Raw genomic sequence first — 24,237 nt, 5'->3', positions numbered from 1 at the left:
TGATGTGGGGCTTGAACCCACAAACTGCGAGATCATGACCTGAGCCTAAGTCAGACGCTTAACTGACTGAGCCACCTGGGCACCCCTGAATCGTACCCTTTATAAAATTTTTTTTTCAACATTTATTTATTTTTGGGACAGAGAGAGACAGAGCATGAACGGGGGAGGGGCAGAGAGAGAGGGAGACACAGAATCAGAAACAGGCTCCAGGCTCTGAGCCATCAGCCCAGAGCCTGACGCGGGGCTCGAGCTCACGCACCGCGAGATCGTGACCTGGCTGAAGTCGGACGCTTAACCGACTGCGCCACCCAGGCGCCCCTTGAATCGTACCCTTTAAATGAGTGAATTGTACGGCATGTAGATTATATCTCAAGAAACCTGTAAAAAAACCCCACCGTCCCTCACAGGTTGCATATGACTGTCATCTTGTAAAGCTCTGATTATTGTTAAATAAACTTACCAGGAGCAGAAACAGCTGATCAATGTTTGCAATACTATGACTCACACTTCTTACTACATAGCTAGGTTTCACAAAAGATCACTAATCCTACTGGAAGTTTAGAACACAGAGGAGCCTTCTATCTTTTGCAGGCCTGATAAAATAACTAATTTACTATCTTGCAATGGATACTTATCAGACTGTTTTCAAAACCACCTCTTGGCTTGATTCTTGAGCGCGATCAGCCTGAAAAGTCCAGCTGGAAACCACCGTCAGAACAAAACAAACGACAGCATTTAGTTTTTGTACCTCTCAGTCGTAGGTCAGCTACAGATCAGAGCATGCCAGTTATCTAGAGAAGCGCCCGGCACATATTGACTTTTGACACGTATTCGTTGAAACGAAAGAACAGTTGCATCGACTGCTTAGAAAGCTCCCAGGGCTGTGGGTCAGATAAAAGCATCTTGAGGGGCTGCAGGCCAGCTCAGAGAGCCCCTGGGAGTTTATTACCGCTGGGCTCATAACTTGCTTTGTGTGTTGGCTCTGTGCTCTCACAGGTCAATCATCAGCAAGGCCCAAGAGGTCCTTTCTCAATAAGTTTCACTAAGAAGTTCAAGGTCCAGACAGAACCGAATGAGGTCAGGTATTTCAGGAGTATTGCGTTCTAATGAAAATTTGTTTCAGAAAAGGCCACAATAACCCTTTGAACTCAGTGAACAGGAGAGCTACGTTTCGGTCACTAGTCCCATCGTGGCCTCCAAACAAGAGTAACAGAAAACAAACACAGTTAATAAAGAAACCCAGAAGCTAACCATGTTTTACCGTTTCCCACAGCAGAGGCAACACAGTGGCATGATTTAGACTAGAATTTGCCAAGAGCCCGTACACATCTTGTCTTACGGGTCAAATACAAATATCACAGAACACGGATTATATCTCAACATGAAAGCTTTGGCAGGAGAGTACGGTAGAAATAATGCCCTTTCCCTGGGTGCCTACTGAAGGCACCTGCGTCTTTGATAGGAAAAGAGAAAAACAAAACTTCCACAGGTGAGCTGCCCATAATTTACAATAACCGGAGAAGAAAAACAGACGTTAGGTTTGTCAGTGCTATTTGGAGGTGGGGGAAGCTCGTAAGACCCTCATCACCTTCCCGAACCCTTAAGAAAAAAAAAAAAAAAAAGATCACACGGTCACGGCCGAGTTGTCACGAACGTACCCTGAGTCAGAATTCCATCTCGGCTCCGTGGAAGAAGGGGTTTGGATTCAGCCCTTCGAGGGGAGCTTCGACTCCTCCACCCTCGGATGAGAGTCCCCACCATGGTCGCGGACAGCATGCTCCTCAGGCAGCCGCGGCCCCGCTGCGAGACGGGGAGGGGTGGACAGCCCCGTCAGGCTGGGGCAGGACCAGGTAACTACACCCAAGGCGGACAGGTCTGGGCAGCTCCACTGCCTTCGTCCTGCACCCACATTCTCCTCAGCTGGTGTTCTTAGCCCTCCCTCGGGAGGCCCAGGGAAAGTCTGGGAGATGGGACAAGAAAAGCAGACAATGCAGAAATAAAAAGGAGGGATACGAACAGAGCCAAGCAACGGGAGGGGCCCATCGGGACGACACAAGGGCCAAGCTCCTCCACACGAGGGAACTTTCTTTTTATTCTTCCCTTTTCCCTTAAGGAAGTCTTGTTTTTTAACATTTAAAAGTGGCTGTGTGTGTGGGGGGGGGGGGGGGACTTGGGGGAGGCATGTACCTTTCCAGTCTCTTTCTCTCTTCCCATCCCATTTCTCTGCTGAACTGCAGCTTTGGGACAATTAGTCTTCCAGAGAGAACCATTCTCCTAGACAAACGGAATTCCTTCACAATATATGAGGAACATTTCTACTGTTCCGAATGTTCACTTCGCAGAATTATGTCAGCTTTTGTGGCTGAGGGAAGTTGGTTAAGGGAATTTAATAAAAATTCACAATCATGTAAACTCTCAAAGGCTTTTCATTTCGTTTTGTTTTATTTATTTATTTTTTTTAAGTAGGCTCCATGCCTAATGTGGGGTTTGGACTCATGACCCTGAGATCAAGAGCTGCACCTGTTAGTGGACTGAGACAGCCAGGTGCCCCTCAAAGGTTCTTTAAAAATGAACTGATTCCAGGGGTGCCTGGGTGGCTCAGTCGGTTAAGTGTCTTGACTTTGGCTGAAGTCATGAGCTCACGGTTCATGGGTTCGAGCCCCGTGTTGGGCTCTGTGCTGACAGCCCAGAGCCTGGAGCCCGGTTCAGATTCTGTGTCTCCCTCTCTCTCTCTCTGCCCCTCCCCCGTTCATGCTCTGTCTCTCTCTGTCTCAAAAATAAATAAATGTTAAAAAAATTTAAAAAAAATGTTTTTAAACGAATTGATTCCAGTAGCCTAGTTCTTTTATCTCTCCTGGTGAGCTGGCTGGTGTTGCCTCATACGGAGAAGGTGGGACCTGAGCTCCATTTAGTACACTGCTCACTTATGCCCCCTACTGGTCAAGATGCCCGGTGCACATTGGTTGGAGACCACCGACAGCATGAGGGCTGTGGGAGGGGCAAGTGGTAGAAAGTTGGAGAATCCCTTGAGGATCTCTAGCTGCTGTATTCATTCACCCTGGGTGGTATTAAGATTGAATTAATTGTATTAGCCTGAGAGGTTTTGATATAATTTACTGTTCTTAATGACGTCTATGGATTATGCCAATGAAAGGATCTACATCCACACACTCCTTTTCTCCCAGTGACACCTTATTTAACAAGATCAAGACTGTTTCTGCAGGAGGCAAACTCCTCAGATCCCTCCCTATTCTTCACGCACACACAAATGTCTACAGTGTATTACAAAGCAGCAGGGTTTTGAGGGTTCACACTTTGCACATTCATTTTGCTGAAGTGTCCCTCATTTGCTCATTATTGTGAACATTTCCAAAATTTAGAAAAACTTCAGTATCACTGCAGAGGGAGGGAAGGTAGAAATGGAGGATGGGGACTTGAAGGGGTACAAGACTGGGAAGCTGTGGGCTCTAGTCCCTCCTCGCCCCAACCTCAGGGTGGGGGTCAGCCGCGAAGCTGGGGCACAGTGGATATGATCATGGGGGGCGGCATCTGATGAGAGGTACGGGTCCTGTCTCTTCCAGTGGTGCACCCCAAAGTGGGGACCGCCCTCTGCCACGTAGCATGCCTTCTGCTGTGCTGGGCTCTGCCAGGGGTCAGCAGATTGCTGCCTGGTGAGCCATGTACCTGTCCTTTAGGGAAAGGGCCGAAGAGGCCTTCAACAGTCTCTTAGTTCCCATGACCGCCAGAGTCACAGGACAGGCTGAAAATGTCTTTGCCGGGCCCCCTCCCTGTGGGCATGGAGTGGCATTCAGGAAAGAACAGCAGGGGATCCAGGTGCTCAAGCCTGGGGCCTGGTTCTGGCCTGGAGGTGGGGGATGAAGCAGGACTCTTTGGGATGGTCCAGGGTCACTCGTTAGGGGACAGGACCAGGAGGCGGGAACACGGTAAGCGTGTTTACCTTGAGTCATTTTGTTTAGGAGCTCCGTGTCCAGCTGCAGGAGACTGGGTGGGCTGGGGGTGAGGCCCCTGAGGGATTCCAGGAAAGGCTCTATCAAGACAAGCTGAAGCCACCTTCGCCCCATCCTCGGGGTGGGGTGGCGGAGATAACACAGCGATGCTGCAAAAGCCAAGGATCTGCCGTGCAGACTACAGAGAACCAGCATTCTTCAAGTGGGGCTCTTGTTCAAGGTCTCCCATCGTCACCGCTGCCACGGATCTGAGATCCCCGCAAACCACAGACATCGCTCCTCGGTGGGCGAATCAGAAGTCCAAGGTGACAGCCACAGGACACGCGGCCAGAGCCTGACGCCCAGCAATATGCCCAGATTCAGACCCTGAGAGCCCTGTGCAGCTGCTGTTATCAGCCACCAGAAGCGACATCAATGTGGAAAAGTAGGTGAAGGGAGCCACCTGCTAGTTGCAGTGAAATTCCCTGAACCCCATGCCTGAGTGATCCCCAGAGGTCTGTCTCCTTCGTGTCCTCACGGTTCCCAAGGCTCATTCGCCCGGCACTCGGCACACTGGGCTTATTCTGCCGGCGATCCCCACACCGCAGGGCGCCCCGGGAGCTCTGGATAAAATGCAGATGCCCGGGCCGGCCCCACTAGGTCTGGGACGGTGCCAGGGAGCTGGGTGGCTTCGAGCTCCTCACACTGTCTTACGTTACCAACCCGGAATCCAGCTGAGGGCGGTACGAACAACCCCCCTGACCGGACTGTGGGCTTCTTGAAGCCGGAGGCCACCACCTTCATCATCTTCGCGCCCAGCGCCGTGTTGCAGCCAACACGCAGTTGGACGAAGAGAATCAGCACTGTGGCCAGAGGCCCAGCGGACTCCGCCGCTGCCCGGCTGCCCGACGCCCTGATTCTCCCAGCCGCCTCTCGCTTGCCGCAATTGCCCACACTGCCTGGCTAAGGGTGCCATCCGGGGACCTCGCCAGGTCTTTTCTGCACCACAGGCCCCTGGGAATCCCCACGTGTCACTCGCCTGTGGTGTTTTACTCCAGGCAGTGACGGTCTGTCAAGGCTGCCGTTTTCCGGGCCCCCCACCCCCACCCCACGCAGAATGGCTCCGCTCCACCTCTGCTTCGGATACTCCCGGAAAGGGGTCTGCGTGCAAGTTCAAGGCTCAGGCTTCACGGCAGCGTCGAACACTCTGCTGTCCTTGGTCTGCCCGTCGAAGCAGGTGGGCGCTCAGTGTCCAAGGTTTTCCCCAACAGGAAGCTGAGTAATGACCGTGACTGCTGTGGGAAACGTGGGCAGGAAGAGGAAGAAGAGTAATGTCCTGCCTGTGTAGGTCAGCCCCACCCTTCCTAATTCATACACATATACTTCCTTAAACAGACCTGCCACACGCCCAGGGTGTTCTTCCACCAAGATGCAAAGGGAAACAGCTTTAATTGCGAGCACATGAGGTCATTTTCCTCCCAATCAGCCTTCTGATGACATACCCTCCCCCTCTTCATGAATAAGGACGCGTGGAGGAAGGAAACACACTTTGTCTTCAGCTAGGAGATCTAGACAATCAGAATCACACCGAAGGATCCTTTAAGGCCAATACGGCTCATGAGAGACTTTACTGCATAGACGTTTGCTTCTGATTTCCTATGGTGACAGTGAGTTACCAACTAGTCTCTAAATGTCATTAACATAAATACTGTGCCCACACACCCCCTATGGAGGAGGAGGGCTGAACTGGGCCATCTGCTTCTCTGTAAGCTCTTAGGGCCTCTGATAGTTCAGGGCACACAAAGGGCACTTAGCAAATACGGAGTCTGTCTATAAATCCGTGTCAGGCTGTGATATGGCTGTCCACGCTGAAACGTGCGTTAAGCCATCAGAATGAACTAGGACTCCCATCTCTGTAGCAAATATCCAATCTCCCGTTACTGTGTCAGGAAGGAGATGTTGGGGCACAGGGCGGGGCTGTGTGGGGGGAATTTCTTCATAGCTCCTGATCGCTTTCTGCCATCTGGGTGGGGTTCCAGGAGCTTCTGGCCTCTCTTTGACCTCGCACACAGACTTCTCTTTGGGGGCAGAAATCGGGAATTTGGTGAGCGAGTGTAGAAGGAAAACGGGGCGGGCGTCATCTAGCCCCGCTCTGGTTCTTTTCGGCAGAGAATTGCCCACAGGTAGCCCACGTCTTGCTTTACTTCTTGTCGCCACAAGGGTGCCATGTGCACAATCCACTCTTGTAGGGGGCGGGGGGGGGGGCGGGGAGGCTGTCCTATTCGTTCTGCCGCGTGGGAGAGCTTCTGCTTGTGAGTTTAGTATTAGATACCCACCCCACGGACGCAAGGCACAATCTCCTGTCAGTTTTATCGAGAATAAAGGTGAGAGATTGGTTTCTCTGCCTTATTCCTCTGTTTTAAATTTTCAGATTGCTTCAGAACCTGGGTGGGAGGAGAACGTCTTTATTGCCCTGTCCCCCGATGTCCTAAGTGTGGGACACTGGTGTTTATTTGGCGATTTATAGCAAGTTGTTTTATGGGTTAGCTTTTAGGGTCCTGCAGCTGGCTTCTTCTGTGACTTTGGAGAGCAGCTTTAAGCCTTATACCACATGCAACTTTTACTCTGACAGCTGATTTCAGCTTAAGATGACTTTGCCCACAGGGGAGCGGCTCTTTCTAGAGTATCGGGGCTGTTCATCGACACATGAATGGATAAAGAAGATGTGGCCAATTTTTACGATGGAATATTACTCAACCACAAAAAAGAATGACCTCTTGCTATTCGTGCCAACAGGGATGGACTTGTTAGGCTAAGTGAAATACATCAGACAGAGAAACACAAATGCCGTAAGATTTCACGTATACGTGGAATCTAAAAAAAAAAAAAAAAACCCAAAGGAATAGAGAAAAGAAGCAGAAACAGGCCCACAAATACAGAGAACAAGCTGGCGGTTGCTGGAGGGGAGGAGAGTGAGGGGATGGGCAAAATGGGTGGAGGGGAGTGGGAGACACGGGCTTCCAGTTACAGAATGAGTCATGAGGACGAAAGGTACAGCACGGGGACTACAGTCAACGGTACTGTCACAGTTTTGTATGCTGGCAGATGGTAGCTCTGCTTGTGATGAGCACAGCATAACGTGCAGCCTTCTGGAATCACTCTGCTGTAGGCCTGGATCTCATGTAAGGTGATGGCCAACCATACTTTGATGAAATAAAAAGATAGACAGACAGTCAGACTGCAGGCACCAGGCCCTCCCAAGCAGGGTTCAGGCCTCACTCCCCGAAGCAAATGACTGGTGGCCCCAGCAAGTGCAAGCTGAGCCTAATGGTGGGGGGGGGGGGTCGTTAGGAAGGAAGCTACCACTGTTTGCCCTTGACCTACACAGGTGCGGGGTCTCTGAAGCAGGTGTACGGAGGCAAAGAATCAGCAATCGGATAAGGAGAGTCCTTGTGTTTACAGGCGACTGAGACACCAAGGGCGAACAATGCTGCAAGGCAACAAGTGCCGTATGTCTTGCAGAGGGGGGCACAGCTTCGAGTGCTTCTTGCCAGGCCCGTCCAGGCAGCACCAGATTAACTGCTCCAAATCCCACTCTGCATCCAAGGCCAAGAGGAAATCCAGGAGGGGCAAAATTTGGATTGAGGTGGCTCTTTGTGAGTCTCCCCACACTGTGGGGCCTTAAGATAGTTCTAGATCAATTGGTTCTCTCACTCAGATACCACTGAGACTCTGGAGCTGGCAACGGCCTTTGGATCAAAGTGCTGCACATTGGGAACTAACTAGCTGCTCTGGGGGAAGAGAAATAAAAACCTATTTTCTAAATTCGGAGGGCCTGCAGCCGTCTGTGTTGGCTTAGTTAGCAACATGAACGTGGTGGAAATTCTAAAGCGGAAAAAAAAAAATGAAAACGAGAAGAACAAGACGATGCTCTACTGTTGGTTCTTTTCTCTGAGTAATAACCACAACCTGGGCTGAACTGTTCTGAGCTGGACGCGCTACAAAATCCAGCTAACATTACCTTAACTCCCAGAGGCCGTGTTTATGGTCCTCAGTGTTGCCGTGGTCGCATACGGGGATAAATATGAACGTGTGTCGTGTCTGCGGATATAAATCAATCCCTGAGAAACCTGCCTGAAAATTCATACAGAATCTGAATTCTCACACACACACAAGCAGGTCTTGTAGTCTAGAGACATTTATTAGCTGCCAAGGCATCTGTTTTCTCTCCGCCCTAGCAGTAGGAAAATGTGGTCACACTTGCCCATCTCAGATGACTTTCCTGGACTCTCCAGGTGTCCCGCTGCTCCAGGAGCAGCTCTCTTCTCTTCAAGGGTAAAAGTCACATGGGGTTATCTGCCCTCACCTCTTCAGCTCTTCCCCAACCCACTCGAATCTAGTTTTCCCTTCGTCTTTTCCAACCATCAGAACGGCTCTGTGTCTTCATCCAAGCTGGTATTTACCAGTTTCTTTCTCATGTAACTTCCGGCAGTGCACGGCGCTTTCGGGCTCCTCTTGAAGCACTTTCGTCCCTTGGGGACCACGGTCTCTTATTCTCCTGGTTTTCCTCCTGCCTATATTGACATTCCTTTTCAGTCTCCTGTGCAGGATTACCCCGTGACTCCTCTGTATCTTTGGCCCAAACTTCTGAGCACCAGACCAGTATATCCAAGTGAGTCTTTGAGATCTGAGAATTCACAGGAAACTGAAATGTAATAAATTACCCAAAACGAAATGCAATCTTCCTCCCCAGTCTGGTCGCCTTCCAGTGACTGCCACCCGATTTGTGTGGACACACCAGCCAGAAATTTGAGCCATCCTTTCCACCTTTTCACTCCAGATATTCGAATCATGACCACTGCTAGCTTCTTTGGTGGTGTTGTTTGTTTTGTTTGTTCTTCACTTTTTAGCTCACTCTCGAGTGTCACTGACTTTTCTCCATCTCTGCCCTGGTCATCTTTCAATTGTACTAGCATAATATTCTCTTAACACCTTCTCCTGAGAGCACAGGACCATCACGCTACAAGCTTTTCACACTGCAAATGGGATGTCACCCCACCCTTACCTCATCCACCGAAAACTCCCCTATGCCTTTCATTTCATCGAGGACCACGATCAAAAATTTCACATGATCCCGAACACCTTGTACCTCCTAGTCCCTGCCTCCTTGCTAACTTATACGGGAGTCTCTCCTGGATGGCTCCAGACTCATCACTCTTCTCTGAGCTCCTCTAGGAGATCCGGGTCCCTACACATTGCTTTCCAGCCACGAACAACCTCCTGCCACAGCTGCGACTGCCCTCAGTCCAGCTACCACTCTTCCAGGCAGTGCCTATATGTTTGTCCTTTCTAGCATTGATAATTTGCAATGAACTCTTGGTTCATAGTCATCTCCCCTACTAGTCCACTCTGTAATATTGATGTGGTTGTGTGTGTGTGTGGGGGGGGGGGGGGCGGGGTGTCATGTGTGTTTTGCTCACATCAAAACCCCAGAATAGTGCCTGATACATAGTACCTACTCAATGAGCACTTAGTGAATGAATGAATGAATAGCCATCATGCACTGGGGCGTTGGTATAATTAGTGTGCATGATATTTCTATCACAGCCGCTGTAATTAAAAAAAATGCTATTGTTATAATGAGAAACCAAGTTCTGTTAAGAAAGCAGCCCATAATTATAAAATCATTCCCGTGGGAAAACATGATCTACTTTATGATACCTACTTTATTTTATGAATTCTCCAAAGAGCACTGTGGTGCAAAGTGGGCTGCCTATATTTGTCTCCTCTTTAGATTTAAGATTCGCATCTTCCGTGCTCCTAGAAACCCTATCTGCATTGCTATCCACAGCCATAAAGCTCAAGAAATTTAACAAATGACTAAACATCTCTTGGCAGCTTACTATTCATTATAAGATTAAAACCTAGGTTAAAATACATTTCAAAAAACCTATGAAACTTGCATTCTATTAAAAACATCGCAACTAAGAAATAACATTAAGGCAGCAGAGCCTTTCCGTGGCTGACTCTTGATATATTGCAAAAACGATTTTCACATTTACAGTTGACCCTTGAACAGCATGGGGGTTTGGGGCACCCCATCCTCCCACACTAGAAAATCCACATGTAATTTTCAACTCCCCAAAACTTCTATAATAGCTTACTGTTGATGGGAAGTGTTACTGATCACATAAATAGACAATTAACACATATGTTTTATATATGTGTGTGTGTGTGTGTATTTTAACGTTTATCTGTTATTGAGAGACAGAGAGAGACACAGCATGAGCAGGGGAGGAGAGGGAGACACAGAATCTGAAGCAGGCTCCAGCCTCTGAGCTGTTAGCACAGAGCCCAACGTGGGGCTTGAACTCACAAACCACCAGATGGTGACCTGAGCTGAAGTCGGACGCTTAACCGACTGAACCACCCAGGCGCCCCACACGTATGTTATATATTATATGCATTCTCTACTGTGTTCTTAGAATAAAGCTAGAGAAAAAAATGCATGAAGAAAGGCACATGGAAGAGAAAATACACTTACAGGACTGTGCTGTATGTATCAGACATAATCAGTGTAAGTGGACCCGTGAATTTCGGGCTCCTGGGCTCTTCTGGGGTCAACTCTACTCTTTCCTCTGCATCAAAGTAAGAAAGGCCACCCTGCATTAGTGTGGCACCTTTACTGACAACTGCAATTTACTAAGAATTTGCTTAACATGTTGATTTTGTAGAAAAATCACTCATAAATATTTTTTCCCCTTTTCTTTTTTCAGAGATTTATCTATGTTCTCAGCAGTAAAAAGTGACAGGTTTAGACTGAACTCCAGTTGACAATTGGGGTCCAAAGATTTCAGGCTTTAAAAACTGCAATATCAATTTAGCCCCATTGATAAAACCCAGACTTTGCAACCCTGTTTAAAAGGTACCTAGAAATGTTTTGCCGTTAATTCACATCCTCATTCATTCACTCCTGATGGTTAGGACAGAGTCCCAGGAAAACTTCAGCATTTGGCAGTTGAGAATAACCATCTGCTCCAGCAAAACCTTTGTTATTTGTGATTCCACCCTGAAATCTGAACCCCATAAAATTTTAGACCTTTGTATTAGATTGGTGCAGAACCTTAAACTGGAGACCATGCCGACATTTCTCTGTCTTTTAAAAACAGCATGTGGATTAATTATAAGGTGCTGATTGACCTGGATTAGTCTTTATCCCTGCCTGCACAAAATTAATTCCTACCACTGACATCAATTAGATTGGGTCAAGATGGGTAACTTGGGCTGAACCTAATAGAAAAATTTCTGTTTACTAAGGCATCTGAAGTTAACATGGATTATTTCCGTTAAGAAATAATTCTTTTTGGGGGTGCCTGGGTGGCTCAATCAGTTAAGTGTCCGACTTCGGCTCAGGTCATGATCTCCACGATCCTGAGTTCAAGACCCACGAGACCCACGAGACCCATGAGACCCACGAGACCCACGTCAGGCTCTGTGCTGACAGCTCAGAGCCTGGAGCCTGCTTTGGATTCTGTGTCTCCCTCTCTCTCTCTGCCCTTCACCCACTCATATTCTGTCTCTCTCTCTCAAAAATAAAAATAAATATTAAAAAAAAGAAATAATTCTTTTTATATATATGGGGAGTTATTAATGGCACTAGGGATTAAATTTCTCTATGTTCACTTTATAGAGTTATTAAAGCTTATATGGACACTGCTGAATTTAGCTGTTCATTTGGAACCAGTTTAAGACATTTGACTAGAAAAAGTGAGGAAACATTAACCTTAATGGCCGCATGTTTTGTCTTGAAGTATCAGATATTACTCATGCCAACATTTAAGGGGTCATAAATGCCATTTACATTAAAGGCAAGGGAACACATTGAAAAGACCTTGTAAGGCTCCCCTCTTTTGCTGAAAACATTTGATATCAGACACTTTAATTAACAAACAGTCGGCTAACTGGAGTTTTAGCTAACAGAACCTGAGCAATTCTGGATCAGAGTACCTTTACCCTGGTCGACTCCTGATAGTAAGAAAGCTCTTCGGCTTCTCGACGGTCTAACCCTCCCCCTCAATGCCACTGGAAGCGTACCCCTCCTCTTCTTCCTCTTCCACCGCGGTCACTGAGGGCTCCCCAAGCCTACAGTCCCAGAAACCTGTTCTTGCCTCTGCAGACAGCAAGGCAGTGAGCCTAGGAATACAGTCCTGGGGCACAATTTCAAATGGCTGGAGCAAGTACTATCAACAAATAGTAAAAAGAGAGCATTACACCATATTAGGGACGAAGCAGGCTAATATATTTTTCCCCAGGTTAAAATGAAAAACAGATGATTCAGACATCAGAATTTAGAATTTCTTTCCAAGTTAAGGATATTTAACGCGACAGGCATATGTCAGGTGTTGTGGTGAACACAGGTAGGGCCCCGCCACCCCCACCCCCAACCTGGTCTTGAGTCTCTGTGTGTGTCATGAAATTGTCCTCTGACGGGATGATATAGCAGTTGGGCCCAGAAGAACAAACAGGAATAATTAGGGGTCAGCCGGCCTGGATCTGCAGGATGCGGTCAGGGGGCAGGTACGCAGAATGCCACGTGCAAAGACCCATGGTGCCTGTTTGGGGGAAACGCAAGCAATGCAGTAAGGTAGAAAGCGTGGGGTGCGTGCGTGCGTGTTGCGTAAGGAGTGGTAAGGAGGAAGAGTGAGCCACAAGAGAAGGACAATAGACACAAGCAGGAACGAGGCCACGAAGGGCCTCACGCATCTAAACCGAGGGCCTGACTTTATCCTACAGCAATGGGAAGGGTTTGAAAGGTTTTAAATTGAGGAATACCATGATCGGATCTGTATGTTGGAAAAAAGACTCTCAATGAGGTGGGAGAACAGATGAGGACGTAAGAATGCATGTAAGGAGGCAGAGACCAGCTGGGAAAGAGGTGATGGTGGCTTGTATCGAGACAGCCGGAGTGGGGAAGCATATGGTTTGGGGCTGCTTAGATTGGGGTGTGTGTGAAGGAGGGGGAGGAGTCTGGGAGAGGGCTAAGGCCTGTGGCGCAGACACTTGGGGGCTGGCACCTCCATTTTTCACAGGGGTATGCGTAAACAAGAGCGGAGGAGAGTTTGGGTGGTGGGGTGCCGGGTCAGGTGAACACTGACCTTCATTTTCAGACATTTACGCTACTGCTTGTATTTTCTTCTCCATGGTCATCAATCCTTTGAAAGCATTTTTGAACCTGGGCTTTTTTAGAGTCTTTGAGTTGCAGGAGTTCCTCCTCCAGATCAGAATCTCCCTCATCCCCATTTCGCTCTCCCTCATCCCATCTCTCACGCCTTCTAACGCTACAGCTGTTCAAGAAACGCTTGCCTCCTGACACCCTTACGACGCATTCGCAGAAAGAGCGCCGTGGGCTTAAAGAGTTAAGGCTTTAATAATTCTTACTACACGCTGCCAGGTTTTCTCCAAAAAGACTGAATCGATGTACATTGTCAACAATAGTGCACGAGGATCTCCGTTTTCCCTAGAGCCCTTCCAGCATTGGCCTTTGACATTTGTTCACTTGGTTGGTGTGAGATGTTTTCATTAAAAAAATAAATTGACTAAAGTTGGACGTATCTTCAGATTTGGTTTCCTATTGGGCTTCTTGTTAGGTGAAAAGTCTGTTTCTATCCTTGGACCACTTACCCAGTGAGAATCTGATATTGTACTCGTGTTATATATGAATATATATATATATTTGAAATCTGAAAATAAAACTCTAAGACAAGGTTATAGGAGTAGGACCTCCCTTCTTCTCCCAAACCCCAACCCCGACGTGGAAAGCAAGAGAGGAGAAAGAAGAAAGACAGCAAGAGGGTATGAGCCCGTGTGAGAAAATGCTCCTGAGACAGCTCAAGTGGCCAAAGGCACGCACCTTGGTCTCCAGCAGATCTGGGTTTGAGTCCTGTTTCTGCCATTTAGCAGCAGCGTGACCTTAGGCAAGTTCCCACACCATGTAATGGGAGAGCGCATTGAAGGGGACAGGAATGGGCGCAGGAGGACCAGTCAGGAGCTGCTCTCACAGGATGGTAGAGGGGAAATGACAAAGCGCAAAGCACTTGCCCTACTCTGCCTGCTGGCACACGGGAAGCACCCAAAATGTCACTCGTGACCGCTACACGTTGCTCAGCGAGGCCACTTCGTCGATTGTTACGAAGGTTTTGGGTTTACCACTCCATTTTCAAATAGGAAACGGTTCCAACGGGTGGGCACCTGTTCTAGGAAATGTGCGAGGTATATAACCTGGCATTTATGTGACTTGAAAGAAAAGTGAAACGCGGGTGTCATAAATGGAGGTCTACAAAAATTTATAACCCTAGCTTGACCTTGGCCGGCTCTCGGCTCCCCCTCTGGATATCATTTCTCAGAGGAGCTTCTAAAACTCCCTGGTGGCAAATTCACTCTGGGCAAGGCAGGGGGAAGAGAGCTTGACCTCTGAGGTCACTTGTTCTGTTGCGATTGTTAGAGTAAAATAGCAATTATCCAAATTCCTCAAGAGATGAGAAGTTCTGCCTAACTGAACTTTCTGGTCGCTTTGGGGTTAACAATGAAACCCTCTTTCAACCCCTGTTCAATTTCTTGGTCTCTAAACTGGGTCATACAAGTTTCTGCCTCTAGGAGTAAGTATGGTGGCCAAGCTATAATTTAGCCTTCCTCTGATGATTCAGTCTCTTGCTCTGCCTCGGGGTCAGCTCTGAAGAAGGAGCCTCACCACAGACTCCGAGAAGAGAAGATGGGTGAAATGGGTTGAATGAAGACCTAGGATACCGCACTTCAGGAGGTCTACCTTAGTTCCGGAAATAACCCCTCATGTCCAAGACCTCTGCGTGTGCAGCGGAGAGGGAGGGTTAGATTTTCTTCTAGAAACTGAGCTTAGAAAGAACAGTCCATTAGGGGCTTTGGCTTCCCTACATGTTACTGGACTACAGGCGTACGTCATGCCCCAACTGGGAGTTGAAAGCCCCAAGAAGTGTCCTGCAATAGATTTAAGCACCTAATAGCGAGCACTGGCTGCAGAGAGGTGGAAAAGTTATCAGCCTTCGTCTACCACTCTTCATCTAAACGCTGACTACCATGAAGGGTCTGAGCTCCGACAGCTCCGCAGAGGTCACGGACTACACAGAATGTGTAAAAAAAACAACACGGCACTACACAGATGTGTGTATGCTTCCAGATAAAAGGGTCGTTTCCTAGAACGGAGCTTACCTTAAACGTGTTTTTGGAACTTGGATCCACGATGAGCTGCCCTCTTACAGAGGAGGCTAAAGGTTAATTTTCTGTGGCATTAAGCACTGCAGGCAAATGCCAAAATTCTATTCCCAGACCTAAATTATATAATCAGAAATAGAGCATTCGAACTGCACATCAAATAGTCTCGCTTTCTGGCAGACTATGAAAAAAATCAGTTTCAGTGTTTGAAGTAGGCATTTGTTTATATAATGCAATCAACCATGACTGCCAAACACAATAATTAAATGCTTTAACAAGGGGGAAATCTTGCCAGAATATGTAATTTGAGGGGGAAAATAAGCAGAGGGTTGATATGTAGCAGAAAATGCTGAATTATTTATTTCCTGCTACTCAGAAGCAGACACTCCGACTACGTGCAGAGATAGTCAAAGAGAAAGGAGAGAGTCAGAGGGTCAGCTATTTCATCTAAATCTCATCTTACTTTTTATCTTCCCACCCCAGCTTGAAAAATGAGGCCTTCTCACCTTCCTTTCCTTGTAAAATCACCTGTGTGGAAATGAAATTAACAGCTATGAAGAAAAACCCAAACAATCGTATCTTTCTCTCTTAGTTAGTTGAATTATCAGCTGAAGTTTTATTCAGTTTGGACTGTGCCTGTATCTCTCTTCTGGGCAGGGATGACGCCTGACAAGGGAGTGCTTTTATGTCACTGCGTAAAACGACACAAAACAAAATAAAACTGGGATGTTATACCTACGCATTTTAAAAATTCCTTCTAAATCTACAGCCTTTGGTATGATTTTCTCTTATGACATTCAGAGGAAAAGTCGTAGCATGTGAACAAATAGCCGAAGGCATTAAGCATCAATGCTTAAAATAATATTACTTAAAATAATAATGAAAAACACTCCCCAATTATGTCTTGTGGCTTATAAACAATTTAACGTATGCCTTTCATATGTAAAGATATTATAATAAATAGAAATATATAATAAATGTATTAATGATTATATATTATGTGTAAGATGATAATTTAATATGTATATTTATATATTAGTTTCCATTAATTATATTACACGGGTCAAGGGAATGAGGACTTAAAATTTTTTGTCTTCTCTTACTTCACCTAAATGCTACCACTAGTGAAATACAGCATCGGTTTAATATAGGCTTATAGTTAAAATGAACAGCTAATTAGATCTTTTAAAAGGGTTCGACTTCTAAGACAACCGAACATCCTTAATTTTGATGTTCACATCTCTAAGATCAAACAGTATAAATGCCCTCTGGCTTCCCGCAAGAACTTAAAGGAACAGCAGGGAAAGGAGAGGAGGCAGAGGCAATTTCTACAATTTGCATAGTACCGCAAAGCCCCGAGTAACAATTTATTCATGGGGACATCCATGGCACGAGGCTCTCATTTTCTCCATGGTATAGACAGAACCCAGGCTGAGGGAGCCCTTTGCAACACTCATATGGTGAGTTGGGTAAGGGAAATACCAGTATGAAGACTTCTGGTATTACTCTCCCTTTCTGTGACCTGAAAAGTGGTTCCTCGGTAACATCTACGCATCTTTTGTGTGACTTAGAGCATAACTTCTTTAGCATCAGGGGCCCCCTGGTCTGAGGGATCATTAGCTCTTGACTCCAGCCTAGTGCAAAAGGTTCCTAACTGCTTACCATTTTTTTCCACTCTTACCCAAGAGCTAAATAAAATCAGTCTTCAAAAACTTAAACTGGATTGCATCACTCCCCTGCTTAAAACCTGTCAATATAGTCTCCTTGCACTTAGAATAAAAGCCAAACTCCTTAATGTGGCCTGCAAGCCCCCCAGCCTCCCTCCCATCTCACCTCATTGTCCCCTGTCTATTGCTCCCCAGCCTCTCTGGCTTTCATTTTTCATTCTTTCATTCACAGCCCAACTTCAGACGGGCCTTCCCCAATTCCCTCGGCCAACAAAGTCTGTACACGTAGGAGTACCCTGTTTTCTCCATTCGTAGCACTCACCATGATTTGTAATCATACACTGTAATGGTCTTTAAAATCATTTATCAGGGGCGCGAGGGTGGCTCAGTTGGTTGAGCATCTGACTCTCGGTTTCAGCTCAGGGCGTGATCCCAGGGTCATGGGATCGAGCCCCACGTTGGGCTCGATGCTGAGTGTGGAGTCTGTTTAAGATTCTCTCTCTCTCCTTCTGCCCCTCTCCCCCATGCATTCTTTTGCTCTCTCTCTTTCTCTCTAAAATAGATTAAATGAGGGGCGCCTGGGTGGCTCAGTCGGTTGAGCGTCCGACTTCGGCTCAGGTCATGATCTCGCTGTCCGTGAGTTCGAGCCCCGCGTTGGGCTCTGTGCTGACAGCTCAGAGCCTGGAGCCTGCTTCGGATTCTGTGTCTCCCTCTCTCTCTGACCCTCCCCCATTCATGCTCTGTCTCTCTCTGTCTCAAAAATAAATAAACATTAAAAAAAATTAAAAAAATAAAAAAAAATAAATAGATTAAATGAAAAAAAAAATCATCTTCAGCTCCACTAGACTCTAAGCAACCTGGGAGTCCACTTTATCTATAGCACCTACTACAGCACTTGGCATATGAAGCTTTTCTGTAAGTGTTGGCTGCACGAAAGCTTAAGCAAGTGAAGCGTGAGGGGACTCCTGACCCACCTAGTTCCTCAACAGTGTTGGGCTTTGGTGACTTCTTATGGCTCTCCCTTACCCATAACGGCTCTTTAAAGGAGCACTCCTTAGGACAGACAAAAAGGGAGCAACACGAGAGCTCTAACATTACGTCATTTCCCTCAACGAAATGGACCATATGGAGTCAACTACTAATAGGTCTTTTAGCCACGAGTACATATGTGATCCAGGGTGCCCCCATCATTCCTGGGATAATCAAGGGGCCCCAAAGTTTGCCGAACGAACCCAAGGATGCAAAAACATTTTGAAATAACCCTTAGTTAGCTCTAGGGCTGACGTGTAGGCACAACTCCAGGGGCCTCCGTGCCCAGAGGGGTTTGTGGTCAACCCCTGGTGGACGGTGTAGAGCAGGTCCATGTGGCCATAGGTGGTGGCTGTGCTCAGTTCCTCAGTGTTTTCATTTTGGATTATTCTTCCAGCCCTCTGCTTTGCTCCTAGGTTTATTCTTTGTTTTGAACCCAACATTTAACTTCTACGTGTCTTTGAAAATACAATTAAATGGATCATATTCCTTATAAAGTCAATGAAATTAAAGTCAGTGAGAGGCTATGAAAAGAGAATCTGCTTAAGTCAATTTTTTATTAGAAAAACACCCCCAACACTACTGACGTTTGAAAACTGATCCCTCATTGTTTAGTTACTTTGAAAACAGAAGCACATATGAAAATATTGTATAAAATGTTTTCCTTAAGTATTTTTCTTGAAATTTCCATCAAAATCCATGGGGTTTATGAAGAAAAATAAACATCGATTTCATTGAGGGAGCAGGGATAAAAATTAATAAAGCCGCTGCTTTCCTTAAATACAAAAATCCCTTAGTAATCCCAGGAATGGTTTCAAAAGGAAATCAGAAATACATTTTAAGGTCAAAATCTGGGTAAGTACAATGTCAACATGAAGAACACCTTTGGTAAGAACTTGACTGAGCTTAAGAATCATTCTTTACAAGATTCTGTACAGGATTGTTCTCTATGGGATCAATTGTTTCACAGGATTCTGCCAAAAGGACCTAAAGAAATAGTTCAAGCAACTCTGACAGCAAGTAAGGCGTTGAAAGCGATTTAGTAAAAATTGACCCCAAAGAGCATCTCACGAGCTTACCTGTTCGCTAAGGAGTTAATTCTCCTCTTACCCAGAAGCCTTATGGGTACAAGCAGAAGTAACTGCAAGCGAGTCAGGCATCAAACTAGGTCAGAGAATGTCCTCTGTAAAAGTTCAAATGCCATCTCAGAAGCCTCTTCAATCTCCGTCCACTCAGAGAAAAGTCACCTTTTCTGTCTCTTTGCTCCTACCCCTCCTGTGCAATAAAGACACATCCCAGCTTGCTACAGTCACGAGCCTTGAAGGCTTTTGCTCCCCCCTTTTGAGGGCTAGATCTAAGCCACGGGTCTCCTTTTGTCTCTCCTGAATCCGCAGAGTAGCCGTGCAAATGTTTGAGTTAAAAAAATGAATGTGGGTATTTACAGTGATCTTATTTTAGCTGTCCTACAGAAGTAGGCGGGGGAGAAACAAGCCTTGAGAAGAAAGCTTAAGTGAAAATGTTGAAAAATAAATTAGGATTAGCAATTGCTTTGAGTCGTCACTGCCATAAAATAAAAAGATTACTGCCAGATGTATGCAACATATTGGTCCCAATAACTTAGCTCTCGTTTTATCTACATGTAAGGTCAAATAAGACATTCCGTTTTGTATTACTGTGTACAAACTAGAAGGACTGGAAAAACCATGTGTTTTGGACCATCCGAAGACTATATTTCCAGAAACATATCAAAATGTAACTAACTGAAAGAAACAAAAGTTTTTAAGCCTTTACTGTACTCTTCCCCCGCCAGATAATCAACTTATTTTCATGGGTCCATATAAAGCATTCTGACTTTAAAGTCTTTCATGTGAATATTTCAGGGCAGGGCTGATTAGGAACACTGAACCCCAGCTGACTAGAACACTGAGCTCTCCCTTGGTCATGAGCCAGCAAGACTCCATGGAAACCAGTGAGTCCTGATAGATCAAAGAAGAATCTAACACTTAAGAATTGCCTCCAACAACTCAGTAATAGAAACTATGCTCAATAAGGGTACAATTTCTCAAATGGACCATTACATTTTATTACAGAACTCAAAATATCACCCCAAATCCAGAAATTTACAAAGGGAAATGTTGGCTCCCAAAGAAAAACCGTAATTCTTTCTTTGGAACTAAACTACAGAGAGGGTGAAACATATTTGAGGGAGCCATAAAGAACCCAATCGTCTTGCACTTTGTTTAGAAGGTATTTTGATTGTTTAATGCTTCCGCGATAATTTTTTTGTTATGTTTTTAGGAAAGTTATGGTAGGGCAGCTAGGGCTTTCTGTTGTTTCTTGGCAGGTACAGATGGCAATCTATGTGTTTGGCACGAGGACACAGCAATACGTGGGCGCAAGAAGCCTTCTAGTTCACAGACAAGCTCTCACACCCAACAGAAACCAGCTTACAGAAACCAGGCAAGTGGACTTTTAGACTCACTCTTCACTGTCATATTCCTGGAAAGGCCTATTTGCCTACAGGCATTCCAGCCACTTTCGTATATAAGTCAATTTTCAAATACTTCTGCTCTTTATGTCTCTTTAGACACACATCTCACAAGTAGACAAGAGGTCTTGAAACCTTTTATGCCCACTTATTGACCGAGAAATCTTTTCAAGGGCCAAGTAGCACACAACAACAACAAGATACTATTTTTCCTTGTTATTGTTGGATTTAGTATCACCGTTAGTTCTAAGGGAGGGCCAATTCCGCTTTTCACTGCGCTTCATTGATTTTTGGACTTCTGAGGTCAGTTTCTCTAAAAGTTGCTAAGCAGAAGCGAGGCTGGACAAAAAAAATGTTGTATTTGATAATTATAATGCAGGAAAATACTTCTGCTTGATTTATTGAAGCATATTGTTTAGACACATCTGTTGCAAATAGGAAAAACTAGATTGCTAGGAACAAGGAAAATTAATTATATAATTAGAGGTTGTCCAATAACTCGACAGAATTACTGGATTCTGTGCTTCAAACTACTCTCTTCCCAGATACTTTATGATGTTAGATTGTGTGTAACAAACAGAAGCCCATTCTATGCAAACCTCATAATGCTGTCTCTTACAAGTTTGCTGAAAACACAGACTGAATTGAACAGATAATATAAGCAAGCAGCCTTCTTAGAGTTGATCCACAGCCAGAGACTAAGTACCCATAAGGTCATGTGTGGAAATTCTTTTAAAGTAGTCTAGGGGGAGGGGCACCTGGGTGGCTCAGTCGGTTGAGCGTCCGACTTCGCTCAGGTCATGATCTCGCGGTTTGTGAGTTCAGGTCATGATCTCGCGGTTTGTGAGTTCGGGCCCTGCGTCGGGCTCAGAGCCTGGAGCCTGCTTCGGATTCTGTGTCTCCCCCTCTCTCTGCCCCTCCCCCACTCACACTCTGTCTCTCTCTTCTTCAAAAATAAATAAATATTAAAAAAAATTTTTTTTTTTTTAAAAGAAGTCTAGGGGAGTCTGGTGGCTCAGTCAGTTAAGCATCTGACTCTTGATGTGGGCACAGATCATGATCTCACAGTTCATAAGATCGAGCCCTGTGTCAGGCTCTGTGCTGACGGTGTGGAGCCTGCTTGGGATTCTCTCTCTCCCCTCTCTCTCTGCCTCTCCCCCACTTGCACTCACACACTCTCTCTCTCAAAAATAAATAAATGAACATTAACAAATAAAGAAGTCATGTCTACAGCAATACAGTATTTTAAAAGGCTAGTGATCAAGTATTTAGGGATGTGAGAAACTTGAAATCTTAATAATTAGGTAACCGAAGGTAATATAAGCCCAGCCTTAATATACGTTTAAATAGGCCCAATTTTGGGGCGCCTGGGTGGCGCAGTCGGTTAAGCGTCCGACTTCAGCCAGGTCACGATCTCGCGGTCCAGGAGTTCAAGCCCCGCTTCAGGCTCTGGGCTGATGGCTCAGAGCCTGGAGCCTGTTTCCGATTCTGTGTCTCCCTCTCTCTCTGCCCCTCCCCCGTTCATGCTCTGTCTCTCTCTGTCCCAAAAATAAATAAACGTTGAAAAAAAAAAATTAAAAAAAAAAAGAAAAAATAAATAAAAATAAAATAAAAAATATTAAAAAAATAAATAAATAAATAGGCCCAATTTTCACATTGGAAGATTTGAATGGCTTGCATCCCCAGCTCCAGACTAATTTAGCAAATCAGTTTTTAAAAATCCACCTTTCTTATTGTTCATTAGTGTAAAATATGTGTGTATATATGTACATGTGCGTATACGTATAAATATATACACAACACGCACAGACCCATTGCGAAGAAAATAAAGAGTCTTATAAATGCATTTGGTCTGATGGCAACCATGCCGAGCTGGAAGACAGGATATCTTTGATTCCAGTTCCGTCTCTGGCGCAAGCGTTCTGGGCACATTTGGGGGCATCACCATGTCTCTCTGGGCCCCGATTTTCTCATAAGTAACAGGACGTATTTACAACTAAAATCAATACCCCGTGTGGCTGAAGCGAGTGCAGAGATGGGCAGAGACACACAAGGCTCACTGGTTACCTGGAAAGTACAATTCTGCTCCACGCAGAGAAGAAAGATGTTTCATGAATGGGGCAAGATGACAGACAGACTCAGGTTAGCAGAGGGTTATGGGCTGGGAAAGAAACCAGAGATACAGCTGGACAGAATCAGACCACAGATGCCCTTGAAGGGGGAGCCGGTAGTATATTGTGGGGACCCCGCTTGTTGAGAGGAAGGCCAAGTCTACACTGTTCCTCAGCCCTCTTCTCTGGGCAACATTCCAATCTGAATATACGGGCTGACTTCAGACAGCCACAACTCCAGCCAGCTGCTGAAAGGGGAACATCTGACCCTTGTAACACCTTTTGTCCACATTGTATTTATATAACTTGCTTCTTTTACCCAGAGAACTGCCAGGGTGAAGGAAGACGCAGAAGAGATCATACATCTCTGTTCAATGTTTTGTTGTTGCTGTTGCCGTTGCTTTCGACAAGGAGTTTTTGCTCAAACAAGGGGCATTTCCAACGTGGAAAGAAGGGAAGGAAACACCAGATCATCGCCAGGACACCATTTCCACTTAAGAGGTGGAAGTGAGGCCCCATTAGAGCAGACAGGCGCACTGAGGCTGAGTTTGTTTGCTTGTTTGTGTAATGTTTTAAAATTAAAGCTCATTTATTTATTTTTGAGAGAGAGCGAGCCAGCTGGGGAGGGGCAGAAGGAGAGAGAGAATGCCAAGCAGGCTCCACATGGACAGCGCAGAGCCCCATGAGGGGTTCGAACTCACGAAACTATGAGATCGTGACTGGAGCTGAAGTCAAGAGTCGGACCCCTAACTGACTGAGCCACCCAGGCATCCTGAGGCTGAGTTTATAGATTACAAATTTCTTTGGTCTTAACTGGACTATTACCTGAGCTCCAGAGTGGGGCCCCCCCATGCTACCTTCACCAACGTTCCTAGATTGACAAACCTTAAGGAACGAAGAAACAAATGCCAGAAACAGCTGGGGGGGGGGGTTGGTTACTATCTGTTTTAGAGCTGAGAGAAACAGAGGCCTTTCCCTAGCGGTCTGTGCTGGTACCCGTAAGGAATTGAGTAACACGATCCAGCAGGAAGAAAGCCCTGTGCCGAGCCTTGACATTAATTATTAAATTAAATCATTAAAGCCTTGACACAAGCAGGAAAAAAAGTTCCATTTTCCCCACCAAAACTTTCTTTTCCAATGACATAACGTTGTTGGAGAAGGAGGACAACACAAGATAGTGGCACCAACGACCGCAGTAACTTGCAACCTACAAACAGATTGAGTTCTAAAGCACTCTGAGCCCAGACTTAACGTCTGGGGACTGGAACACATCTTCCTACAGACATGGCATTGGGATAAGGGATGAGGAGGTAATGAAATTGCCTACGTTGGTCTATTTAACCCGGGCCCTAAGTAGCACATGGAACCTGCCTGTCTGATCACAACCTACTTCTACCCAGCTGTCCAAGCCAGAAGCCTAGAAGCCACTCCCAGCAGCTCAGTTATTGGTCTACTGTCCTCAGGCGCCATGGGCCCTAAGGTCTACGTCCGAGTCCTAAAGATAGAGGAACGCAGAGCAGATGGTATTTTCTAACAGAATAATTTTCACTTAAACTTCCATGAGACATTAGCGACGTCTCCAGTTCTGCAGAGAATATAGTCTGACTCTGGCACATGCTCCAAAAACCAAGCACCAATTAGTCCAGGGTGGGTTCTGCGCATGGGTGATTCTGGATAGCATGGTAGGCTGGATGGCTGCCACCTTCCGGTCATGGAGACTCAGCAACTTAAGACCACAAGATGAAGACAAC

The 24,237-nt window shown here is 46.0% G+C and overlaps 1 protein-coding gene across 4 annotated transcripts in view; it reads right to left on the bottom strand.

Annotated features, from left to right (window-relative positions):
• PLEKHG1 (pleckstrin homology and RhoGEF domain containing G1) overlaps positions 1-24,237 on the bottom strand; it is a 234,887-nt gene that overhangs the window by 140,325 nt on the left and 70,325 nt on the right. Inside the window, exon 1 of one of the 4 annotated variants that reach the window (XM_086708112.1) lies at positions 3,959-6,789. The exons of 2 other annotated variants lie outside the window; for them this stretch is intronic. In XM_086708112.1, the coding sequence (XP_086564238.1) occupies positions 3,959-4,163 (205 nt within the window). In that variant the 5' untranslated portion in view covers positions 4,164-6,789. Of the gene's footprint in view, positions 1-1,658; positions 2,721-3,958; positions 6,790-24,237 lie in introns of those variants that run through there. One more of the 4 variants, XM_086708114.1, reaches the window with a different exon arrangement.

This window comes from Puma concolor, chromosome B2 (assembly GCF_028749965.1).
Source record: "Puma concolor isolate L17-30 chromosome B2, mPumCon1.1.hap2, whole genome shotgun sequence".
Lineage (NCBI taxonomy): Eukaryota > Metazoa > Chordata > Mammalia > Carnivora > Felidae > Puma > Puma concolor.
This window is presented reverse-complemented; position numbering and strand designations above follow the sequence as displayed.